The sequence below is a fragment of the Equus caballus genome, chromosome 3 (assembly GCF_041296265.1).
Source record: "Equus caballus isolate H_3958 breed thoroughbred chromosome 3, TB-T2T, whole genome shotgun sequence".
NCBI lineage: Eukaryota > Metazoa > Chordata > Mammalia > Perissodactyla > Equidae > Equus > Equus caballus.
This window is the reverse complement of record NC_091686.1, coordinates 112,787,080-112,814,473: the sequence shown is the minus strand read 5'-3', so window position 1 is coordinate 112,814,473 and position 27,394 is coordinate 112,787,080. Positions and strand designations below refer to the sequence as shown.

At 42.3% G+C, this 27,394-nt stretch overlaps 1 protein-coding gene across 43 annotated transcripts in view; it reads right to left on the bottom strand.

The window, feature by feature from the left end:
- LDB2 (LIM domain binding 2) overlaps positions 1-27,394 on the bottom strand; it is a 359,760-nt gene that overhangs the window by 44,504 nt on the left and 287,862 nt on the right. For all 43 annotated transcript variants that reach the window (XR_011437186.1, XR_011437187.1, XR_011437188.1 and 40 more), the window contains one exon: positions 25,193-25,276. Coding sequence is in view for 39 of the 43 variants with exons in the window: in XM_070262583.1 (XP_070118684.1) it covers positions 25,193-25,276 (84 nt within the window). In the remaining 4 variants the exon portion in view is untranslated. The remainder of the gene's footprint in view (positions 1-25,192; positions 25,277-27,394) is intronic.

Here is a 27,394-nt window from a genome sequence, read left to right as displayed (position 1 = left end):
CCACTTACTTCCCCAAGTCAGTTATGATAAACTCCTAGACCTCACTTTTCTCACAAGTGAGACAGGATAATAACATTTACTTCCAAGGATCACATTCATTCAACCCTATTTATCTTGAGTTCCTCTGGGATATCACTTTCTGCAGGAAACCTGCTTAGGTCTCTAACAGAATCAATCTTCTCCCTTTTCTGTAGTCTTTTTTTCTACTCATAATAAATTATCAGTGTGTTTATCATCTCTTCTTATTTGTTTTGCATGCCTGTCTTCTCCACAAGACCGTAAGTTCTTGGGTAGCAAGGAATAAGTCTTAGTCATCTTTGTATCCTTAGTACCTGCACTGGGAATATTTCTTGAATGAATGAGTGGATGAGCTCTCAGGAGCAAATGAAGAGTATATTGCCTGTATGAAAATTAGTCATGATTTTGTATTTCCAAGAGATTTTCCTTTATTACATTGGTAAATGATATCAATGTACTAGAAGAAAAGGAACCACTGTAGTATGAAGAGAGAATGAAAATAACAATGAGAAACTATTTCTCATTAATAAGATTGGTGAAAATCCCAATACCAACTGTTGACAAGGATAGGAATCCCGGGGCTCTCAAACACTCTTGGTGGGGGGGTAAATTGGTACAACCCTCCTGGAAAATAAAGTTTCAGACGCATAAAGCATTTTACCAACACTCCTACTCCTGGGCATACACTCTTGAGAAATTGTGCACACATAAACAAAGACACTTATACAAGGATGTTCATAGCAGCCCAGTTTGTAATAGCAGTAAAACTGGAAACTATCTAATGTTCTTCAATAGCAAAATAAATATATAAATTGTGGCATACTGCTACAATGCGACTCCTTATAGCAGGTAAAATAAATAAATTACAACTACATGGATTTATGTAAATAAATCTCAAAATAATATTGCTGAGAAAAAAAGAAGTTTTAAAAAGATATTACTGTACTGTACATCATTCATATTAAGTTTAAACACAGAAAATAAAGCCCTGTATTATTTCTGGATCCAAACGCATATAATGAAGTACCAAATCATGCAAGTAATGGTGACCACCAAATTTTGGATGGTGGAGGATGGTAAGAGTGGAATGGAGTCCAGGAGGGGCCATCTAATGCAACTGCAATGTGGTTATTTCACAAATAAAGGACCCAGAGCAGAGAAAGTATGCCAGAACTGTAAGACTTTAAAAACTTGTGTGGTAGATACATGATTGCTCATTATACTCATCTTAAAACATTTCACAAAAAGTTTTAAAAGAGTTGAGGAAAAATTTTATCTTAACTATGGAAATTGTATGTCAGCTAATCATTTTCAAGGCAGCTATGTGAGACAGCCTTCATATATTATATATTAACTGCATTGGACAAGTCCCAAAATGGACCAGCTCCATGAAAAAGTCCTTTGTATATATTTGTTCTTTCATTTCCATTATTTATTTTTTCCCCATATTTTTGTAACAGAAAAAATTTGGAGGGTATAATACACTTGAGTTTCTTGAAGATATTACAGAGTACATGGTTTACAAATACCCACGTTATTCTTTACAGAATCCTTTTCTTGTCTTCCCTGTTTTATGTGTATTGTTTGTTTGTTGTTTCACGCATTCATTCATCCAACAAGTACATACTGAGCCTCAATGATTTAGAGACATCTTCCAGGTCCTGGAAGGTAGACTGTTGAAAAAGAGATCTTCCATTTGACTCAGTCTTTGTCCTCACTAGCTGGTATTATAGTTTTTGTATCTGTTTTAGTTCCTCGAAGGCAGTGATGGAAAACTTTTCACTATTGTTGTGGCTGACACATAGCGGATGCTCAGGACACATAAATATTAGTTAAATATATCGATGAATTAATCAATGTATTTCACATGGTGCTGACTTAGGAGTGCATGCAAAGCATTAAAAAACCCCAGTCTTTATTAGTCCAATTCCTTTGAATTTATGTTGTTGAGAATTTTCCCATCTCTTAACTAATATCCTCAATTAAAATGTTATCTATAGAAGTTTTTTTCCTTAAAATAAACTAACAAACTAAAAAGAGCCAAGCTTTTTCTCTTTCTCTTTCTCAGCATCCCATGACTCCAACTGCTTGGGCTTCAGTGCTCTTTTCTATTTGCTCCTTGGCGTATCTGTGAAACACAGGATATTCCTAGGATTGAAACAGTCAGCTGGAGAGATGATGCTAAAACTAGGCTTGCTGCTCTTCTCCCCTCTTTGCCCCATCTCCACTCACCCAAGCATCACCACTGCTCCTATTGCAGAGATGACAGTTTCTGAAACACAAAGTTCCCAGCCACGGACTGCTTTAACACCTAATCCAAGCAAAGTCTCTGTATCACAGCTCAGCAGACACTTATCCCAACGTCTCTTTTTCATATTCTCTGGACTTGGATGGCTGAGAACAAACAAGCCAAAGTGCAAAAAGTGAACAGTTACAAGGACAGGGACTCTCCAGGCAGGCGATGTCCATCTGGCTGAGAAGGGACCTGTCCAATTCAACAGCCTGAGACACAAGACTTGCTCAGCCAGGGAGAGCTCAGGGGGTGGAGAGCACTGACTCCTCCCTAGGGCGGGCTCCTTCATTGGCCCAAAGTTTGGTCAACCCCCACTCTCACACACTCATATAGACAAACCTGGCTCCAAGGCTCCATGCATTCTGGAGAACCAGGTCAAAGCAGGAAATGAAGGATTGTTCTTTGGCAGATTTAATATTCCCAGTAGCCTGAAAACAGGGTGTTTTTATGATCTCCATTTTAAGGTGAGGAAACTGAGGCACAGAGAGGTGTTTTTATTTTTGAAACTTGACCAAGATTGCACAGCCAGCAGATGTACAGGAGAAGCTGGTACTCCGAACCTGAGAACGTACGAAAGCTTCTTTTCCTAACGGTTGCCTTAGGGTTGAGTTTTTTCTTGAAAGATGCCGTGCCCCGCCCCCGCCTCAGCTGCCCTTAACTGTAAAGAACTGGCATTTATAAAGGGCATCCAATGTGTCAGGTTCAGTTCTAAGTTCCTTGAGCGAATTAGCTCATTTAGTTCTCATGACAAGCTAGGTACTGCTATTATCCCCATTTTATAGCTGAGCAAACTGAGGTCTGAGCAATGAAGTCATTTGCCTAAGGTCACCCTCTTGGCTGAGCAGGGATTCCTAATGACACCGTCAAGCTCTTAGCCACCATTCTGTCTAGATCATGACACCATCATTAGAAACTGGGTGTCAGTCCCTCATGTTTTCTCACCCTCCCCATCAAGTCCACTTAGACATCTGTTATTATTACTGTCATTCCATGATCTGAATTCCTTTGAAACCCATCTCCTTCTTTCCGCTCCCATTGGGCGCTGCCTTCCTCAAGACCTCGTGCTTCTCCACTATGGAAGCCTCCTGACCGACTTCCTGGCCTCTTATCTCTGCTAAGCAGCCAAGGATTCTCTCTAAACCAGTAGCTCTCAAGCTTGGCTACACATTGAATGACCTGTGACGCTTTAAAGTGCATTGATGTCTGGGTGCTTCCACAGAGATTCTGATTCAATGGGTCTGGGTTGTGGTCTGAGCATCAGGAGTTTTAACAGCACCTCAAGTGATTATAATATTCAGTGGAGTTAAGAGAAACATTGTTCTAAACCACAACTATGAGTTTACAAGCAGTCCCTCACCTATTAAAAGACTTCAGTGACTACGGGATCGTCCAAATTTCTTAGCACGGCAGATGGTGCTGCTTTGCTAATGAATTTCTAAATGCATCTTTTAAGACTTTCCACTCTGACCCCCCTGCACATGTACACATGTGCATACATGTGCACACACACTCACATACACATACTACATACACTCCAACCACATCTAAGTATTTCATGTCTTCTGAACACACCACGTTGTTTTATGTTTCCAGGTGTCCTAGCCTGTTCGGGTTGCTATAACAAAATACCACAGACCAGGTGGGAGAAATTGATTTCTCACAGTTCCGGAGGCTGGAGGTCTGAGGTCAGGGCACCAGCGTGGTCTGGGGAGGGCCTTCTTCTGGACTGCAGACTGATGATTCTTCTTGCTGTGCCCTCACATGGAGAGAGGGGCTAGGGAGCTCTCTGGAGCCTCTTTTATAAGACCACTAATCCCATTCATGATGGCTCCACTCTCATGACTTAAGCATCTCCCAAAGCCCCACCTCCTAATACCATCACCTTTGGGGTGTAGGATTTCAACATAGGAATTTGAGGAGGACACAAGCATTCAGACCCTAGCACCAGGCCTTTGCACATTCTATTCCCTTTGTCTGGAATGGCCATTCTTTCCTGTCTTAAGTGCCCAGCTCCTATTTATTTTCAAACACCTACTTAAATGTCCCTCTACCAGGAAGCTTTCTCTGACCCTCCAACAGGACGATCCTCTCCTTTGAGCTCACAGAACAGCCAGTGCATAGTTTCACTGCAACACTCCTGGTGCATCAGCAGCTGTTTAGATTATGGTCTTCTCCTTCACCATCAGGTCCTTCTGAACCAGGGCTTACAGGCTCTGTGTCATCTGCCACCAGCCTCTGCCCCACCTCCATCCTCCCCCCGTCTAATCTCATGTCTCTCTCCATCTCACTGCACTCTCCAGCCATTGGCCTGCTTCTTCCTGCCATGGAGCCTTTTTCAGGATTGATCTCTGAGCGAACAATGCTCTTCCCCTGCTCCCCCCTAGTCAAAACCAACTCGTCCTTAAAACTCGGTCCAAACATCACCTTCTCAGGAAAGCCTTCTGAGAGCTTTTCGAGACTGGTAAGTTGCCTTTGTTATATTCATTCATAAAATTATGTTCCTTTCCAAGGTGGAATTTATTTACTTAAAGATTATACACACATTTATGTGCGATTATTTAGTAAATGCCTCTTCACCCGATCATAAACACATGAGAGCAGGAATGCAACTCTTCTTGTATTTCTAGCACCTAGCACCGTGCCTGGCACTCAGTAGGCATCTTATAAGCATTTGTTATAAGAGTGAATGAATGTTGGCACATGGTAAGTACTCAGTATATTTTAATTATTACTGCTAAGCGTGGTGAGAGCAAACAACATGTCTTTACTTTTTTTCTTTTTTTGAGGAAGATTAGCCCTGAGCTCACATCCACCACCAATCCTCCTCTTTTTACTGAGGAAGACTGGCCTTCAGCTAACATCCGTGCCCATCTTCCTCTACTTTATGTGTGGAATGCCTGCCACAGCATGGCTTGATAAGTGGTGCGCAGGTCCACACCTGGGATCTGAACATATGAACCCCGGGCCGCCAAAGCAGAGTACATGAATTTAACCACTACGCCATGGGGCCGGCCCCAACACGTCTTTATTTTTATAATCCCCAGGCTTTGGAATACAGTGAGTACTCAATAAGAGATTGTTTTGTATATCATCAAAGCTAATGACTATTCCTTTGATTTCATCTAATAATCAGCATTCTAAGTATATCGAAAGTATTTTTCTGCATCATAAAACCATGGACAATAAAGACTATTTATTCACATAGTCATTGCCAGAGCTAGAAAATGCCTAAAGCCACTGGAAAATTAATAAGGAAATAATGGTTTTCAGAGGGGTGAAAGGCCTCTAATAAGAGAAAACCTAAGTGAACATATGTAGTTAAAAGTTGAATTAACTTGTAAATATAGTTACAGAAAACATGGTTATAACTACTTTTATTTAAATGAGGCAGTCTTCTTACCAATTTATAGTAATACTTAATAAAGTCAGTCTGCCAAACATTTTTAAGAAGGAAGAAATAACATAAGAATATTACTTAGGCTCAAATTTTGGAAAAGGCAGATTTAGAGTTTTCTGGAAAACTCTATTCCAGAAAACCTAAGTTAACCTTTATTAAATAGATTTTTTAAAAGTGAGTCTACGTGTTAATATTACCATATCCAGAGATTATTCCAGAGAGTCATGTTAAAACTGTGGAAACACTTCCCTTCCATAAAGAATTTGCAGAATTTTCATAAGCAGACAAATCTCCCTTAGGATTCCAGGCATTGGCTTCTATACGTGCCTCTGAACATTAGAACTTTCTTTTATTAAAAACCTCTGTGTTTACATGTTGAGAAGCCTTTGAGTGCATGCACCAAATTACAAACTATAGTGCTACTGAAAACATTTAAAAACATCCATTCAGAGATTCTAAAACAGCATAACAGAAAGACTGGAAGGCAGTCACATCATTGTAGATCTGACCCTGGACACCAAATATCTCCTTGAGGAGGGACACTCATGGAGTCCCTGAAGTCCCCAAGTCAGGGCTGTTCACTGGGAGGAGCTCCAGACAGTTCTTAGAATCCACAGAAGCCTGACAAGGAATGTCAATGGGTAGCAAAATAGACCAAACACTCATTGACGGGATTGCCCAAGAATTAACACTCTTTTTGCAGTCCTACGGCTGGGGCCCAGCCTCTCTTCTCTTCCCCTCTTCTCCTTTCTTCCTAGGCATCATCCTTCTTGATGACCCTTAAGGTTTTAATGATGATATATTCAGAAGACTCACAAATTATATACAACAACCTTTTTGATGAATCTACATGTCACAAATGCCTTCAAATCTGACATATCAACAAATAAATGAACACACAAGAAACCAATTTAGGGTCTCCCTGCACTCAATCACCCCGTGTGCACCCTACACAAATCTTCGTCCAATCCCTGTCAGTGAAGGGAACCAACATCCAGCCTGTTCTACAAGCTAAAAACAAGGAGACATAATTGATACCTCCACCTTTTTCATACTTCCTATCCAATCTAATCACCAAAATATACTAACTCTTCTTTCCTAAAATCTTTCAAGTGCACTCACTTTTCGCAGTGATCTTCCCTTCACAATATCCCATTGCTTTAAGATAAACTTTTTAGCATTATATGGGCCCAGTTCATGCCCCCAGTGTCAGGATGAACCATGCTCCCCATCTTGCTATTTGGGTTCAGCCACATTAACCTTCTTTTAGTTCCTTAAATGTATTAAATTTCCCTGTCCCCACAGGGCCTTTATTCATTTTGGAAGCATTTCCCTTGCAGCTCCAATCTCTGACCTCCATAACTTTACTTCTTGTCATGCAACATGTGTCTCTCCTTCCTAGAAGTTAATGTGATTGTAATTTTACAGCCATAGGATTTATTCACTTAAAGTGTATAACTCCCAAATGTTAAACTATATTGAAGGCAGGGCTCTAAACAGACCTAGAACAAATAAAGAATATTATTAGGAAGCTACCCTCCACAAAAAAGCCCCAGGCCCAGATAGTTTCACAGGGGAATTAGACCAAGGTAGTTTCACACGGCAATTCTACAAAACATTTAAAAGGTAAATAAGTTCAACGTCATTCACATTATTCTGGGAAAAGAATAAAAAAGGAATGTTTCCAAAATGTTCCTGAGGCCAGGATACCAATAAATCTCAACACTGACAAAGACATCACAAAAAAGGGAATTTTAGCTGAACTTTCCTTTTGAACACTGATTCAGAAATTGTAACTAAATATTAGCAAATGTAATCTGTGACCAAATAAAAACAGGATATATAATGAATAAGTGGGATTTGTTCTAAGAGGGAAATGATGATTTATCATCAAGAAATCTATCAAGATGAAACTGTGCATAGTGTTTATACACAAGAAATTGGCCTGGGTCCAATCTCAGCTCTGCCACTCACTGGTTGTCTGATCTTGTTCAAGTTACTTAACCTCTGTGAATGTGAGTTTTCTTAACTTTGGAGAGAGAATACTAATAATACTGAGTTCTAGGTTGGGCAAGAATTAAAGGGGTTGATATATGTAAAGAACTTAGAATACTATGTTGGATATCAATTGCACCAAATAAGCATCAATTATTCTTATCAGTATACTTAATTATAATAATAAAAAGAGAAAAATAATACCATCCCCTTGGACACCAGAAATACACTAGATAAAATTCAATCTTCCTTTTTTACTTTAAATGGCTCTTAATAAAATAAGAACAGATAGATATTACCTTAACTTGAGAAATATGTCTACTCAAATTATAAGCCATCATCCTACTTAATGAAAAAATCTAGAAACATTCCCATTAAAGTCAGACACAAGATAAGGATGTTAATTATCTGCACTATTATTTAACACTTTTCTGATGGTACCAGCCAATGTAATTAGATAAAAGAAAGAAATAAAATATAAAAATTGGGAAAGACTTGGTAAAGTCATCATTATTTGCAAATGATATAACTTAACTGGAATACCCAAGAGGATGGACTAAGAAAAGAAAAGCTAGTATAAATATTAAGAAGATGCTGTAAAGGGCCAGGGAACAAAATTTATATACAGAAATCAATAAATTTCATAAATACAAACAAAACCAATTAAACTATAAAATGGAAGGAAATACCCTATAAATGCTTATAAACAAAAAATAGATTATCTAGGTGCAAAGTTATCAAGAAATAGAAAATTATATCTATGTACAAAACCACACATGCACAGGCACACACACATACACATGTACATACAATACGTACATACAAAGAAAACCCTCAAAACATTACCAAAGGACCCAGAAAGGACCTCAATATTGGAAAGGCTACCCAAGATTTTGGATAGAAAGACCAAACACTGTAATGATTGCAACTCTTCCAGTGTTAATTTTATAAATTTAACAGAATTCCAATGGAATACCAATAAATTTATTTTTAAATTAGATAATCTAATTTTAAAGTTTAGAAGAAAAAATAAACAAAGATTTAGGAATCCTAGAAAGAATACAGCAGTCCTCCCCATCTGCAGTTTCACTTTCCACGGTTTCGGTTACCTGCGCGCTAGGTCACAATGCTTACATCGTTCACCTCACTTTATCTCATCAAGTGGGCGTTGCACTATCTCGTATTAACACAAGAAGAAGAGTGAGCATAGTACAATAAGATATTTTCAGAAAGACCTCATTCCCATAACTTTTATTGCAATGTTATGACATTAAATTTTATTATAATGTTATTTTGTTATTTTTAATGTCCTATTTTATTATTAGTTATTGTTATCAATCTCTTTCTGTGCCTAATTTATAAATTCAACTTTATCACAGGTATGTATAGGAAAACATATTGTATAGATAACGTTCAGTACTCCCTGTGGTTTTGGGCATCTGCAGAGGGTCTTGGAGCATATCCTCTGTGGATAAGGGGCGACTGCTGTAACGCCATGACATGAACTCTACTGGATACTGACGTATGCTATAAAGCAGCAGTAATTTTTAATGTGGTATTGGATAAGAATATAAAGACAAATTAACAGAACAAGAATGGGAGTCCAGAAACAAACTCAATTACTTAAGGCAATTTAGAATATGCTAAAGTGGTATTTCAAATCAGTAAGAACAATATGTATTAATTGTCACATGGTGTTTGAACAACCGGGTAATTAAATAGCTTCCTCACACTTTACATTCCCCAAATTCCATGTAGATAAAGTATTTAAACATAAAATAGTACCCCAGGGGCCCGCCTGCTGGTGCAGCAGTTAAGCTCACATACTCTGCTTCAGTGCCCAGGGTTTGGTGGTTCAGATCCCGGGCATGGACCTATACACTGCTTATCAGGCCATGCTTTAGCAGGCATTCCACATATAAAATAGGGGAAGATGGGATCATGGCTAATCTTCCTTGGGGGAAAAAAAAAGGCCCTCACATTTTAAAAGTAGCATTAGACAACACAGAAGAATTATTTTTATTATTATTAGCTCAAAGAGGGCTAATACTAAATAGGAACCATAAAACACAAGACATAGTGGAAGTATTGCTTCTTTTAACACACAAAGAAAAATGAAAACAAAAAACATGCAATGGATAAAGCAACCTTGTTACAAAGTTGAAAAAAATAAAATCACAAACTTGCAATGTCATCTCAATTATATCACAACAAAGCATGTGCTTATTGAAAATATAAAGCTCTTACATATCTATAAGAAAAAAACAACAATCCAATAGAAAAATGGGGAAATTATACGAACAAATAATTCACAAGAAAGGAAATACAAAGGGCTCTTAAGTATTTGAGAAGATAATAAATCTCTCTTGTAATAAGAGAAATGCATATTACCATGAAAATGAGATACCATTTTTCATCTATAATATTAGAAAACAGGAGAAAAATTTGATGACCTTTAGCTGTTGAAAAGTGTGGGAAATAGTCATTTTCTATGTTGCTTGGGAAACCGAGACTTGCCACAACCCCTGTGTTGAACCGCTTCACAGTATCTGCCCAAATTACAATGTGCATGTCTTTTGACCTGGCAATTTTACTTCCAGGAATTTCTCCCACAAATTTAGTTGTTTTTAGTTGCTCCTGTGCAAAATAAAATATGAAAAAATATTTGCACATCATTGCTAATAGTAGAAAAAGATTAGAAACAACCTAAATGTCCATCAATAAAGCACTGGCAAAATAAATTGTGGTAGATCTTTAAAATGATATACCTTTTTAGGATATATCTCTGCTGCTTTTATAAAGAATACCACTGCTCAACACTTAGAACTGTATGCATAATGTATTACCATTTGCATGCAGGGGTGTGTGTGTGTGTGTGTGTGTGTGTGTGTGTGTGCGCGCGCTTTGAAAGCAATATATGCTTGTATATGCATAGAATATCCCAGGAATAAAATGCAAGAAACTGGCAATGTTGGCTATCTCTAGGGAGGGGAACTGAGAGGTTGGAAGCTAGATATGAAAGGCATACCTTTTAAAGATTTTTACACTTTTTGAATTTTGCTCTGTATGAAAAAATTATCCATTCAAAATACAAATAATTGTTTTTAAAGGAGATTATGGGGTTAAGTGACTCGTAGTGCCTGGCACAGAGTCACCAGGCAATAAATGGCTGTTATATTTACTTATGATGCTAAATAGAAATTGGATGATGATGGTGGGGAATGGAAGAATTATGGAGCCAAATGATTGTCTATCTTGGGTGTAGAGTCCCCATCTCTTAAATATTAGGATGAACCATATGAAATAGCCAATATTTAACAGTGTTTGACCTGCATAAATAGCAATTTCATACAATTCAACCCAAAATTACTTTCTTCTGTTTAAATTAGACTGTAAAGTGACAATGACAATAATGGTACCCATTAGTTCAATTATTCCTTGCCATCCAAACCTACGAGGTTTCCAGATTTAGAGAGTGAGAATTCAGAGAGCGAGCTGGAATATTGGAGATAGTGAACTATAAGAGTCAGTTTGGTTCCTGAGTTTTGGACAGTGAGTAGCTTGAATTGGATAACAAAGGATTATTTAAATTTTATTCTAAACTCACTGATTCCTGAGTCAGGCTGGCAAGAGCTTGGACACTGAGGGTTTGGATAGTGAGTGAGGGGTACCTTTTTCACAAGAGAACTTTACAGCTTACAAAGCATTTCAGCATAAGTGGCCTCATGTATTCTTTAACCTCTGGAACTAAGTGTTATCCCACCCTCCACCCCATTTTACAGAAGAAGAACTACTTCTATTTTCAATTGCAAGCCAGAGCTGACTGATGCAACACAATTGGTGTTGAGGGAATTGACAACAGACAAGTCCACCATGTGGGCATGGCCACCGTTCAATAGTAAGACCACATTTCATATTTTCTCCAAAGCAAGCACTTGTCCGTCCTGCCTCCCACTTGTCAGTGAGATACCAAAAGTCTCGAAGCTCAGAAGCTACGTATAAACAGTAAGGTTGCTACCATTTTGCTATGTTTGTAAATTCAGTTAATCAACATCATGATAGCTTTCATTTTTCCACTTAAGTTTCCCACGCATGACAAAACTGTTCAAGAATTTGACCGATGGCCATAAATTCCTTCTGTGGGTAAAGCACAGGTGGAATCCAAGGGAACGTTGGGAAAGGGAAGAAAACAAACTCTTTGATCAATTCCTAAGGCTAGAGATAGTTTTTCTATAAAATATTCATTGTGACGTTTCCAGAGTGGAGTTCTGCTCTTACATCAAAAGTTTCCATGATGATCTACGGTACTGTTGAACTGAAAAGGGGTCACTCCATCCCCACCTTATTTCACAAAGCTTGGGAAACAGGCCAGAAGAGAAGAGGGAGAAATTAGCTACCTTCTTGAGAAGAATTCCAGTCTTAGGCTATGATTGGCCTAAGAAAGATTGTAAAGATATCAGAGGCAACGTGTGTGAGATTCCCAGGAGCCCAGAAATATTTAGTGTCAAATATGGCATCTGCTAGCTAGAGACCAGAGTAGACCCAGACATATAGTAGGTGCTCAGTAAACATTTGTGGATTGAATGGATATGAATGAATCCCGTAGATGGAGAACCGAGACAAAAATGAAACCAGAAACCATCCTATACCAATAGGCAGGTAGACTTGGGCCAGCCTCCAACCTCTTGGTTTCAGTTTCCCCATTTCTAGCATGGGATTGATTAATATTTTATTTGTGGTAGTCGTAAATATTTCCATTTCATGTTCCTTCTTTTTAGACTGCTTAAGGAGGAGTCCTGCTTATTCCCCTTGCTTTACAGATGAGGGATATTTATCAAATAAAGTTGATAGCTTCCCTCACCTACCCTCACAGACAGGGTTGTCTATGAATTGCAAATAAGAACATCAAATCTTAGAGGAAAGTGCTACAGGCGTGCAGTTTATGATGTCAAGGATGGTTAAAAGCCTTCACATAAGTATACTCAAATTTTCCAAGGTAACACTTGGATTTGGGGTTTTATGAACGGTTTGCTCTTAAAACTTCCAACTTTTCAAGGAGCTCATCTCAAGTTGAATAGACTTAAAATTATTGCCTCTCTAGTCACTGTGCATCGGGTCCTGTTCTAGGCATCAGGGAAGAAAAGATTCCTGCTTTCAAAACACTTACACTCCAGTGACAGGCATGAGATGCAGAGAAACAATAGAAAGTTAAACTGATTATTATGCAAGATGATTCAACTGATGAAAATGCTACAAGGAAAATAAGACACGTAATGAGGTGTGACATAAAATAGCGGGGGGTGGCAAGGTCACCTTAGAGAAGCTGACCAGGAGAAAACTCTTGGAGGAGGTGATGTCTCCTGAGGCCTGAACAATAATGAGCCAGCCATGCAAATGATGACACGATGATGATGATGATGATGATGAAATAGCAAGTATTTATTGAGCACTTGCTGTGTGCCTGACTTTATCTGAAGCACTTCACCAGTACCATTTCATTTAACCCTCTCAACAACTCATGGAAGTAAGGGACTATTAGCATCCCCATTTTATTGATGAGGAAATTGAGGCACAGAAAGAGTAGGCAATTGCCCAAGGCTCTATAGCTAGATAGGTGGTCTGATACAGCAAGCACAGAGGCCATGCCATGGGAAGGAACTGGGTACGTTGGAAAAGCAAAAATCAGGCCCAGGGACTGGAGCCTGCTAGGTGATGAAGTTGGGGAGGTCAGGTTCCATTAACCCTTGCAGGCCAAGAGAAGGACATGAGATTTTCACTGGATGGTTGGAAGCAGGTAGTTTCAAGGTCCACTTCAGAGGAATGACATGACCCGATCGATGTTTTTAAAATGTGTGTTCAGGCATTAGGGATAGTAGTCTGGTTATAGCAGTAGGGACAAGAGTCTGGGTGATGAGTGATGGCCTTGAGGCCTGGGATTTTGGAAAAGTCTGAGATAAACAGGGATGTGAGACATTGCGGGATGAGGCCAGCCAGGGCTTTGACCCCATTATACTTAAGTGTTCAGTGTTCTCCATCTATTGCATCTGTTGACAATTGCCTGTTGACAATTTGGCAAAACAGCCTGGTCATCTCAGTGGAAATGAATGACCTCATCCAGGTCTTCAGCCCAGTTCTTGGTAGGAAGTGGCATTTCTGCAGCATGACAGAGTGGCGAGGGCACCAGGCCAACATGGGATCCAATCTCAGCCTGGCTGTTTGCTGAATGAAGTCAGACGAGTCCCAGAACCTTTATGAGCCTCAGTTTCTTCTTCTGTAAAATGAGGGTATTAACGCCCACTTCCCAAACTTCTTATGAGGATTAAATAAAATCAAGTTTGTGTCTTGCCCATAGTTGGAACTCAAGGATAGCTGTTCATGGCCCTCCCTTCTCCTTTGAGAGATGTATGGCAGACATGTGAAACTTTACCTGTTTTCTCTTAATAATGGTACACATTTATAGCCATTCCCAAGCTCATTATGCGGATCAAGACCAGAGACTTTAACCTCTTCTGCCTTTCCCTCTTCACACATTGGTTTATTTCCTACCTACGATGTTCCTTGAACTCTGCTAGGGTCAGATGATGAGATCATGCAATCTAATAAGAGTCACTATCTTTAAAGCACTTGAGTTTTCTGTGGACAGTAAGCTGTGCCTGTGCAAAGTGAGAGCAATCAGAGACTGGACACAGAGAAAGGTCTCAAGCCTCAGAGCCAAGCAGTACGACCTCCTCGCCCCTCTTCATAGCTCAGGCTACTTCTCTGCCTATGTTCTTAAATTAAAACCAATCCAAGCAGCTCTCCCCTTCCCCTCTTCCCCACATTTTCCTGACACACTTTTTTACTCATTCTAGACAATTAAGAAGGCGATTTCCCAGGAGGATTAACTCCGGGCTCCATCTTGTACTTAACTTTGCAATCCCTCAGCTTGCTTTCTCCCAGACTGCCAATTTCCCACCTTACCATCTCCTTGATTTTCAGTGTCTTGTTAAACAACAATTTCTTTCCCTTTCTCTAGTGCCCAAGACTGGGAAATTACTTTCTTTAATCCAGGCTCTATTTGTACCTTTAAGGCCAAGAATTTTAGAAGCATTTGTGGCCCTGAAACTGTTTTCAGTTAGGACTGCTCTGCTAAAATACTGCTTTTGTTTATTTGTATATATATATATATATATATATATATATATATATATGTATGTATGTATTTTTTTTTTTCTTTTAATGTTCTGATAGCCACTCCCTCTGGCTTGACTTTAGAAAACACTGTTTTCTAGACACTGGGATGTCTGTATGTCATGGCCACTTCACTTCTGTAAGAGTTAACTGCTTTAATCCCCTTAGCACGAAGTCACATGTACTACTTTTCCATCTCCAAATGCAATTAAACGTGCCCTTCGGGTGTTCCAGGTTTTAATCATTCTGTGTGTGGGACATTCTCATAGCTCAGGAGGACTTTCTCTGCCTCCTCTCAGAGGGAGCCTTTCTCCAAGGAGGAGAAGGAGGCGTGGAAAAGTCAGAGTGAGGTGTGACAGCTTTGTTTCAGAGGCCAAATCCTTCACCTATAAAGGACGGTGTCTCCTGCACGGGCCCACACCAAGGAACAAGTTCTCACCAACAGCGGAGTATGTAACGGGCTGGGCAACAAGCCAGACTTGAGCCCAGGAAAGCATTGCTGTTCTGTGACCTTAGACAATGACTGATCTTTATCTGTAAAATGGGGACAATAATAATTATCTCATTGTTTTATTGAGAACATACAGAAGTTCCTCAATAGCTAATAGTATTATGCTGATAATTGTTATTCTAGATGGTCCTTGGGGAAACTGGAGCTCATCTCTGAATCAGACTCATGTCACAGTGCTCTCTGCTAGTGCTCCTCAAACTGTCTGTGACGTGGGTTCCTCCAGCCCTTGACTAGTGGCCACTTGCCGTGCGAGTTTGATAACACCTGAACTGCTCTATAGCCCCATCAGTAGGATGAGTCCATTGGATGAACCTGGACATCGTGGCAAGCTCAAATTGCTGTTTGTAGTTGTAAAGTCCTTCCTCTCATTTTCTGAACTTGTCACAGACCGGTAACAAACAGTTTGCAAACCCGCAGTGACCCATGGGCCACACCTTGAGTAGCACACTTTAGGCTGGAGCCTTTTGAGGGTCTATAATATGCGGGCACTATGAGAGGCACAGGAGATTTGCTGGTATGGTTCCTGCTCCCCAAACATCAGTGGTGAACAAGGGTTTGTTGCGGATCTGTCTGAACGCGTGAATGGTGGATGGTCAGCCCAGATCCCAGCCCGTTCTGACTGTCAACGACTAGACTTCATCTCAATCTCTGCGCAGGGATTTCTGCTCCGCCCTCAGGTTTGGCTTGGCATTTAGGTGGGAAAGGGGGTTGGATTGTGATCCCTTCTCATGTCATAAGACCAAGGCAAATATCCTGGCTGGCAGTCAAAGCTTCACAAAAATAAAAAACAAAAACCCTGCAGCAGGATTCCAAACGCTACCTCCAGCCACACTTATTCTCCTAGAGGCCACTTCATGTCATTCTGTTGGGGGTAATTTTCCAAAGCTAATTGCCCAGTTCTTGGAGGCACTGGACTATACTCCTATGCTATCAGTAGAAGCTACACGCAGGGACCAATGTTCTTTAAGGTATAACAATAACAACAACAAAAATCTTCATTCACATGGGAAATCAAAGGTACAGGATCAAAAAACATTACTGTGAAACCTAAATGCTTTCATGCCCAGGTGATGCAACTGCTTATTTGAAGAGTTAGACTTATTTAACAAGAACCACAACAAAAAGCTTATAGACGGTGTTGAAAACAGCCAGGGATAATGATTATATATTTGTAATAATATTTGCATTGGAAAGGAGATGCCAAATGCCTGGCACATGTCCCGGACTCCCTCCTGCTACCCTCCTTGGCAGATACCATTAATCAATCACTTCTCTTTTTTCTGATCCATCATATGGCTTCAGGATCTCAGAGCAGAATTCAAGGCCATGACCAAAGTAAAGGAGATGATAAATGGGATGCGACTTACTTGGCTTCCTGGCGTAGTAAGTGAGAGTTAAATGTGCCCTTCACATGCATTACCATTTTACCGCTCACCTGTGATGCAGTTACTATGATTCACAAGGGGCATAATCACTCACACGTGAGAAAACTGGGGCTGCAGGAAATTAAGGCAGTTGATCAATATCACATGAGAAAGTGGTAGAAGTAAAGTGGAGCCCTGATCTGCCACTCTTAGACGGCATAGGAGGAGACTAGTGTTTATTATGCTCCTTCTGTGTGCCAGGCTCTTATAAATTGTAACCCATCTAATCTTATAAATTGTAATTAGTGCCAACCTGTGGGATGTTATTCTTCCCAATTTTTAGATCAGGACAATGGGGTTCAGAGAATTTAAACAACTTGCTCAAGGCCATTACAGGTAGTAAAGGGGTTAGGATTCGAACCTAAATTTCTTTGAATTCAAAGCACACTTATTTTCTTACCACATGACCTCCACATCTCAGCCTTCTGCTGGCAGAGAACACCGCCTGGAGCAGGACACGGCAAGGTGTTCAGGGGAATGGTGTCAATGACAGCAGCAACTTGAACAGAACTTCAGTGCTCGACATTTAGAGACATGATTAAACAAACACGGTATGGCACCACACTGGAATATTTGCAGCTATTATAAATGGTTAATGTGATGACGATGTAGAAACATGCAAAAGTGTTTACCCAATAACATTAAGAAACTGTACATATACTGATTACATTTATGCAGAAATTATGCGTATGGAGGTATAAAGAGTAAGCAGAAACACAAAGAAAGTCTCTTTTGGCTGAGAGACAGGATAATAAGATGTTTTAAAGTCACACTAAATATAATGCCTAAGAAAAAGCTTATGTATCTTAGCATCAAGAAAACCTGGCCAAAGAAAATAGACAAAATTAATCACCCATTAAGAAATTTTTCCTTGAGATTTGAAAGAATATATTTGCAAAATAATGAAAAAGGCATAACGGCATTTAGAGTAAAGATTAAATACTGACGAGAGGAAGTAAAAGTCGTGGTATTAGAATAAAAATTTGACACTGGGAACTCTGAGAATTTAAGTGGGATTTGCACACGAGAGCAATGTGGAGGCCCCGTGCCACACTTCCTTTCATTTCCTCAATGCGTTCAATTCTTCTGCTCTTTAGATTTCATGGTGAAGTTCTAGGTAGTGACTTTGAAAACAAATGACACATTTTTTTTCTAGATGCTGCAGGGCAAGTGAATTCATCTGAGTTCTATTGCCTTTTTTTTGGTGTCATTCAAAAGCTAGTCGTCTATTTACCAAACTCCTATTCCCCAACCAGCCATTCGAGAGACATTTACTGGGCGCATGTTGCCATCTAGATCTCATGAGGCTCTAGAAATACAGGATAACTGATTTGTTTTCAGGAGACAGATGAGCGGAGTGACAGTTCTTGTGCAGAACCTGCCACGAGCTAAGCAAGAAACCGCCGTGCACCAAGCTCCAGGAGCACTGGGGAGGGGCAGCTGCCCCAGCTGAGAGTCAGAAAAAGATGCTTAGAGGCGGTGATGGATGAATGAGTCCTGAGGGCTGAGATGGAGAAGCCTGGGAAACTGGACGAGAAGAGAAGGGTAGGAGCAGTGTTCTAGGCAGTGAGTCATTCTGTGCTAAGGCATGGAGGCACAGAGCCTGACGGATTCGGGGAACTGCAGGTGGTTTATGTGGCTACAGGATGGATTGTGAGATGGAGAAGGGGTGTGGAGCAAGGCTGGGAAGCAGCAGGAAGGCCTTGAGTGCCAAGGTAAGAAGCAGAGTGATCAACAGTGCACTGAAACTGTAACCACTCCAATTCAAGTCATCTGCTGAGACCAGCGAGGATGGGGTGTCCTCAAGGATGTTAGGAGAGGAAGCATCCTGGGATGACCCGAGGTCCCCGGTGGAGGTTGGACCGTGTGAACTGGAAGCAGACCTACTTGTAACAATAGCTCAACACCTTGAGAAAGGGAATGTGCCTTATCCATTCTTGTAAACACCCCACCCTATCCCTTCTGTGTCTGGGCCACGGTAGATGCTACCAAAATATAACTTGGTTAGATGATTGACTTAAAGTTTAAAAGCAAAATCAAACTACCCCAAATCCTCAAGGAGGTCAGCAGCTGTATAAACCAATATTGTCCCTGCAGCGTGTGGAGCATGCGAGGATTGTCCACTCTATTGTTGATGGGAGAGGAATGAAAATGGCACGTTCCACTCATGGCCATCCTGGAAGTTTGGGAGGGTTTCCTTTAAATGCTTAAGGACATGATTTCTGCATTACCAACCTCTGTTCTCTTAATGGGATAGGAAATGAAATAGACATCAATTTTTTTTTCAATTTTGAAATCTTATTCTTTAAAGCTGTTTAAAGAAAACAGTTACTGCATACAGTAAACATTCACATACAAGAATTGCACATAAGAAATTTGAAATGACGGCAATTTCAAACCCTGAGTTAGAAAGGGCTTTCACTTTGATGAAAGGAACAGCGAGAATTAAAGAAAAGGATCAGATTCCTGGGTTTCTTGACTCACAAGAGCTCTTCTCTTAAGCTCTGAATACAGGAGAATCCAACGAATGATTCAATTCTACCCAGGAGAGAGGACCAGAGACTCTTACGAAAGTGCACTGGGCAAAGAGATGGGAGCTCCACATGAATTTCTCTCTCCAGAATCCAGTGAGGGGTATATTATACCCCATTTACTGGATAAGAGAACTGAGGCTCAGAGAGGTCAAGTGACTTATCCAGGGTCACACAGCAAGTGGTTATGGCCAGGTACGTACTCTCGTCTGTCTGACCCCCAAGCCCAGGCCCCAGCACGAGGTGCTTCCTCTGACCATGGTGTGTTCTTGCTGGAACAAAATCTTCTCTAGAGCTATACCACTCAGCTAGGCTGTACATTTTGGACCGTAACACCTACCTTGTGTTAGTACTTAAACAAACTTAAAACTTACACTTCAGCCATATGAAACTGCCTAAACCCACCAACCTGCTTCATCCTTCTCCGATGCCGCTTACGGTAGGCTCCCTGTCTAGACTGCCCTCTGTCTTGTCTGCCTGAGACCACCTACTCATCTTTCAGATTCAATTCAAGGACCATTTCCTCCTTGAAGACTTTGAGCCTTCCACGCCCACCTTTTAACCACCTCTCCCTCCTTTGTGCCTGGAGTCAGACTGTGGGTTCAAATCCTGACTCTGCCACTCACCCGCTCTGCGACCTTGCGAAATTACTTCTCTGTGCCTCGCTTTCCCCACCTGCAAAATAGGCCTAAAAAGAGTCCGTGCCTCATTAGACGTTTTTGTGATCATTTAAAAAAGGGACTCCCCGGAAAGTACATAGCAGCAGTGCCTGGTACACAGTAAGTGCTCAATAAACGTTAGCGACTGTGCTTCTCACTGGACCTGGGACAGATTTCTTTCCCAGCACCTATTTGTTTTCCATTCTCACCTTCTAGGCAGTGATCTCCTTGGGGGCGGCAGAGACCTGGCACAAAGAAGGTGTTTGATAAATGCTTATGGAATGAATGATGAGTAAATGGGCAAAGTGGATCTAGTGGGAACGGACAAGGTTCCACAGCCAGGTCCCGTTGACTTGATGCCCCAATGCCCATCAATCACACTGCACCTGCCTCCCTCTGGTTGCTGGACTGGATCTTTTTATGAAACGCCAGCGGAACAGCAGGACCTGCTGCTTTCCAGCAAAGGTGGCAAAAAACTCATTTCTGAATTCCTAACTCCTTCTCCTCCTTCTGGGTCTCTAGATCCCTCACCAGAATGCGCTGACTGAGGGGTGCCATCACCCCACATTGGGAAACAACCTCCCTCCCCAGGGCCGGTGGACACCTTTTGTGAAAATGCACCGCCCAGTTTCTGACAGTGCCTAACAGCCAGGAGGCAATGGCTTCCCCACTCAGCAGGCCCACTCCCAGCCCTGGCATGGATAACCACCACCAGAACACTCCATCAGCAACCTGGCCTCCCAGAGGTCATGGTGGCCGCCTCTAGAGAAAGTGTGACCACACCTCCTTGGAGCGCCATCTCCACTGGGCGACCTCCAGCTGCTGCTTCACTGGGACCAGCGAGCCAGACCCGTCATGCCTCTCAGCACAGCGCACCTCCAGCCTTGTTGTGCTGAGAGGCCACAGGAGGCAGCGGCAGGCAGTTTGACAGCTCAAATCAAATGACAACAGCTGTTCTGTTGTCACTTCAAAAGCACCAGGTCACCAGAGTCCCTTCCGAAGCCTGGGGGGCGAGCATCGGAGAGCAGTGCCATCATCTGCATTCTCAGCCCCAGAGCTGGGCCACTGAGTTCGCCAGCTCCTTCCTCCAGTGCCAAGAGCCACCTCGGCTGGCTCTGCACATTCCCTGGCTGCCGGCCTCCATGAGAACAATTCAGAATTTCATGGGAATGGATGAACTCGTTTTGGTGAAGCAGAATGACTGTAATTGTTTACTTTCTGAACTGCTTAATTCTGCTACATGAAAGACACAGCATATTGAAATTTCAGATGTCTGGAGTATTTAAAATCTTTATCCCTCTCTTTCTACAGGAGGATGCATCGATTTTTAAAATTCTTCTACTGATTTAGAAGGCCTTGGGTTAGGATTTACCAACACACCTGTCTGACCTCTTTTCCTGATACCAGGTGTGGTTATTGAGGCTCCTCATTAACTCTGTTTAAACAATACTTCAGATGACCTTCTGGGGCTGCAGTCAAGGCCTGGTTCCTCAGAAGGATGGGGGAGCTCCAGGTTTTAAAGCAGTTTTACAAATGAATGCATTTTGTGACTGCTCAGCTGTCTTACAAATGTTAGATGATAAGAACACCAGGGAAATCTTAGCTCTCAGTTCCCAATTGAAGAAATAACCTTTGTTTGTCATTCTTGGTGACAACTAACCAGGCCAGATCTCATCATGGAAGCCCGTGTGCCCGAGTTTTGGGCACTGAGTTTGAGACTCGGCTCAGCTGTGACCTGCCAGGTGGCCCACGGCTGCCCTGAGGAGTTGTTGCTGGGAAGATGGTTTCTATCCTGACGCCCTTCCTGAGATCCCAGGATCCTTCCCTGGGTTCTCATGGGCCTCGCACATCCCTCTGTGTCAGCTCACCTCACTGGCACTGCAGCTGGTCACACCCTACCAGCCTCACACACCAGCCTGCAAGCACCACCTTAGGAAGGAGGCCACATCTTCTCCACGATGAAGGCCCGGCACCCGGCACACAGCCAGCAAGATAGAGTGGGCTCAGTAAAAGTGTCCTGAACCGATCAATAGATGAATCAGTGATCAAGGGAGTGAACAAAGGAAGGAATGGAGGCAGGAAAGAGGAAACAGCTGCTGAATCAAGATGCACAAGCTGGGGAAATTAAGTATTGTTAGGCAGACCCAGAGTGAGAGAAGAGAGACGCCATGTTGCTCCAAGTGGTCCCAATATGAAGAACGAGGATGGGCACGTAGTAGTGCTCAATAAATTATGACAATGAACACTAACTAGGCTCTTTCTGTCCCCAAGCATCCTGTGCTAAACCCTTTACATGGATTGTTTCACTTAATCCTCAAGCTAAACCCCAACAGGAGCTGATATTACTTTTGGCAAAGTGGATTAAGGACCTGGTGATGGATGCTGGCTCTCCCGTCAAGGCAAGAAAGACACGATGCTATTCCTATGAATATCATCATTGTACATTCTTACTAGACAGGCAGCAGAGTTTTGCCCTGAAGCACATGGATTCTAGAGCAGACTACCTGGGTTCAAGCCCAGTTCTGCCACTTGGTGGTGTTAAGCTGGGCGACTGACTTCACTTACTTATACTCGCTGTGCCCCATTCTCGTACGGGGCTGGTGCTAGTGCACATGGGCCTTTGTGAAGGCTGGTTAAGTCAGGACATGCAGGTCCAGCACAGCACACAGCAAACACTACATTTAAGTGGGAGCTTATGAGATGCTGCTCTATGGGCCCCAAACCATAAATGGCTTCCTTGTATCATTGTCGGGAGAGGGGTTGGTACCATTCTCTCCCTTTGCAGGTATGATCTCCTCAGTCTTCGTGGGCTAAAGTAAGAGAACTGCAGGATGGGGAGACCAGGCGGGCCTTGTGACCCCAGGGTGAAGGTCACCATTTTACTGATGACAATAAGAAGAGCTGGGAGGAGGGGAGAGAAAGAAGATTCAGCATTTGTTAATCTTTGTTAAATGCAACTAAAAGATGGAATAGAGAATCTGTCCAAGATCCCACCAGAGGGTTAGTGACCAAGTCTAGGATAGGCTCCAAAGTCCCAGATTCCTATGAGGGGTCAGCTAAGGACACATAGTGTGGAACTTCTTTATCTGCCTGAGGAGAGGCAACCTCAGAGGGTTTAAACTAAATCTCCTATGGTCTCTGACAATATGAAATGCCCAGCAGTGTATAGCAGCCTTCTGAATTCCTGTGGACAGAACAACGTGACAGACTCTCGCTTCCTCAGGCCTTGCTACCCACCTCCGCTGTGCCAGTGGCCCCACGTGGGGGCCAGTTCTGAATGCAGAGCCTGGAGGTTTGGGAGAACGTAGCCCCAGATACCCCGGCTGGGAGCACTTGCCTCTCAACCCTCCTGGGGAGACTCTGCTTGCCCTCTGAGTAGGGACCATGTTTAGTGAATAACAACCAGGTTTGGGGCTGCCAGAATGGTGGGGGTGTTGGGGTGAGGTGGTGGGGAGTGAAGCTGACTCTGGCTTTTGCCACATTTGGATTTGGCTCTGGAGCTTCTAGCCTGGATGGAAGGGGACTTTTCTCTCTCTATCCAAGACAGGGACCCTGCCATCTTCATCTTTAATCCTTTTAGAGGCTGCTCGTCCAGTAGCTGGGCTAGCCAGTTGCTCCAAGACCTGCCTCCCAACTTACTCTCTCCCTCTTCTCCTGGCTTCTTGCTTCATATCCCAGCATCATCAAACTGCTTGGAATTCCATCCTCTAATCCATGCTCCTTCTTTTCCCTCTGACAGAAATGTCCTTCCTATCCCCTTCCCCTGGTTTACCTTTATCTGTTCTTTCACACTCAAGGATCACCTCCTCCATGAAGCCTTCTCTGACTGATTCTTTTGAGATTCTGTTTTGTACTCCTATAATTCCATCTGGAAACTTCTATCATGGTAGTTACCACCTCACATATAATCTTCTCTCTTTATGAGTCTGACTCCCATAGGAGTGAGTTTTGTGATGGCAGAGGCCATGATTTTGGTTTTTGAATCTTCAGTGTCTAGTCCAGTACCTGGCACATTGCAATGACTGCATGACATGGAAGCATTTGTCCAAGTGGTTCTTAATTCACAGAAGAGCAAGTCTGACCAAAGCATTTTAGCATTTCGACATATGCAAAAATGATTGTATGTAGAGGATTGGGAGTACAAACAAAATTCACAAATTTTGCACAGTGTTTAAGGATAAAGAAATGATAACATAAACTTGATGACGGGCTGGGGTCCTGGAGAGCCAAACTGCTATACAATGACAATGAAGGGACTCGGCAGCTCAGAAGCTAAGGAATGTGGAATGTGGCCACTGCCCATGTGCTGATTCTGGAGGATAGTGCTCAGTTTATGAAGGAAATTATAATCTCTACCTGCAATGTGACAACAGCAATTCCACACCCAAAACCAGTGTGAGCCATGTTACCGTATTAGACCAAATTCAGAGGCTACAAGTATTATGTAGGCAGAGAATTTTGCCTAACAATTAATTTTTTCTTTCCTGAGGAAAATTGGCCTTCAACTAACACACACTGCCAATCTTCCTCTTTTTGTATGTGAGCCACCACCACAGCATGGCCCCTAACAGATGAGTGGTGTCGGTTTGTGCCCAGGAACTGAACTCAGGCCGCTGAAGTGGAACATGCCGAACTTAACCACTAGGCCACCAGGGCTGGCCCAGCTATTAATTTTTTTAAAAATAAAAACTGACTTTATATCCAAACCAGAAAATCTGTTACATGTTACACAGAGACTCCCTAGGAAGCCTTAGAAATAAATGTCTGTTACAGCACGGGGTTGAATTTCTTCAGGGGACTCTCTCTGGAGGGGACACTGAGTCTCCTCGGAAGTGACCATTCCCCAGGTGGAGACCCAGGGTCTGTGAACTCAACAATAGCACCTTATAAACTTGAGACAACCAGAAGGGACACAGTGTCAAAGCATTTTATGAGACAGACATTGCCAGCCTTTGACTAGTTAATTCGAAGAGTCATACGAAGGTAGAGAGGAAGCTCAACCCTGACAGAGCCTGAATTCGATGCTTCGTTAATTAAACCCCACCCTCCATGGACCCTCGCAACACACACCGTGGGATAAGACATATATATTGTGCTATGTTACCTCATTTTAACTCCTTGGTTCAAGACACATAGAAACCTCTACAGTACGCTTCAAACTCACCAGGAAATGTAATTATGCCGTTGGTCTTACCCTGAGGTAGTTGAGGGTGAAGTTCGTCAGCCCCATCCTGGTGATGTTTTTGGACAGCTGATCCAGGACCTGAGGATCTTGTGCCTAAACAGGAGAAACAATCATATGTTTTATCCCTGCAAGATGGCCCTAAGGTCTCAGACTGTGCTACAGCTGCTAAGAAATGCAATCTTGACATTGTCCATTTTTCTTGGAGAAGCAGGTTGTGGGAGATAATTTAATTTACATTTTGAAGACACTTGCATGTAACGCTCAAGGACATTTTTGCATCAGTGGTGCAAGACCTGTTGCCAGGGAGAACCACACTGAGTCAGATGTGCTTTCGGTCCTTGGGAGAAATGACTTTCCTTCCTCCGTGAGAGGCCCTGGGCCTTCAGGAGGAGGGTCACTAAGCCCTGCCGGGACACTCCAGTGCCCTGAGACTCATCAGAGAAGGCGGGACCTCTGGATTTGGCAGAGCCATGCGTTCGGACTGGCCTGTTTCCTATTGTGATAGTGTTGTTTTTCACAGCTTGGAGTCGAGGATTATATTTGAAAACTTTGCAATTGCCATGAAATATATATATATATTTTTAAGAATTCTAACTCTCTTCCCCATTAAGCTGAGGCTAGAAATAGATGTCCTCAGCAATTTTCATCCTGCAGGACTGTAGGGTAAGCATCACATTTTTCAAATTATCAGCCACATTTAAAAGAGGGATGCAGTGTTCTGTGGGCCAGCCCAAAGGTTCTGCTGGGCCAGAACAAAATGAAAATTCTTTCTGGATTCCATTGTAAGGTGAGTCTCCTGGTTGATGCTCTCTCTATTTGTCTTTCCTTCTTTCTCAAGTGGTATAAGGGAATTGATGCTAAACAGAGAGAGACCTAAGTAAATATTCTTTGTCTCCACGCCTGCATTTGTGGGACTATTCAGGTTATACCGGCACTTTAATTTAGTCTTTTCTGTACTTAATTTTCCCCACAGTGATACAACCAATTGGCTTTGTGGATATAAATAAAAAACAAAATGTAGGAGGGAAGAGTTAGAGCATCTCACTTGCGTGTCAATTCCTGAAAGGCAGTCTTCTGTGGACACGGAGCCTGTGTTTAGCAATATCCTTACGCAAACCAGGAGGAGCTGGTTCTACAGGTATGCATCAAGTAGTCATGGCCAACCTCAACGAGATTACTTCACAGTCAGGCAACAGGATAACAATGAATGAAAGGATGTTGCTGTTGCTGCTGCCGTTAAAAGCCAATCACCAACACTTGCAGAGGACCTGCCATGTGCCAGGCACTGTTCTATGTCCTTTACATGCATTAACTCTTTTTTCTTTTTGGTGAGGAAGATTGGCCCTGAGCTAACATCTCTGCCAATCTTCCTCTATTTTGTGTGTGGGACACCTGCCACAGCATGGTTTGATGAGCAGTGTGTAGGTCCGCACCTGGGATCTGAACCGGTAAATCCTGGGCCACCGAAGCAGAGCAAGCAAACTTAACCATTACACCACTGGGCCGGCCCCATACATGCCATTAACTCTTACTCCTCAGACCAATGTTCTGAGGCAGGCTCTATTACTGTACCCATTTTGTAGATGAAGGACTGGAAGCCCAGAGACATCATGTAACTTGCCTAAGGTCACACAGGAGCAGGGATACTAACCTATGTGGTCTCATTCCAGGGCCCAAGCTCCTGACATGTATCCTCTGCTGCCTCTCAGTCTATTCTGAGAATAAGAGTGGCTACTCTAGACACTTCAAGGAGAGTGGAGGATTTGAACTGGGCTTGGAAAATTGAGAAGGACTTGGAGTACAGATAGGCAGAAAGAATGGAGCAGGAGAGTGGGCATGCCACAGCAGAAAGTAAAACGTCAACAGCAAGAGTGGAGACTGGATTAACCAGTGAGGAGGAGAGGGTTGAGGACAGAAGCCTGGGGATGCAGCCTGGCATTGGATATTTGGGAGACAGATGGCTTATCAGCCTGGGTTTGTGAGTCAGAACCAGCTGAGTTGAAATCTTGATTTGCCACTTTCAAGCTGAAAGACATGGGGCAACTTATTGAACCTCTCTGAGCCTCAGTTTCTTCACTTCGAACAGGAATAATGATAACTCACTCTCAGGGTCACTGGGAGTACTAAATATAATGTGTACCAAATGCTTAGCCCAGGCGCTGGCAGAGCAAGCACCCAATAAACGCTGGCTACTGTGCCCGTATTCTCTTT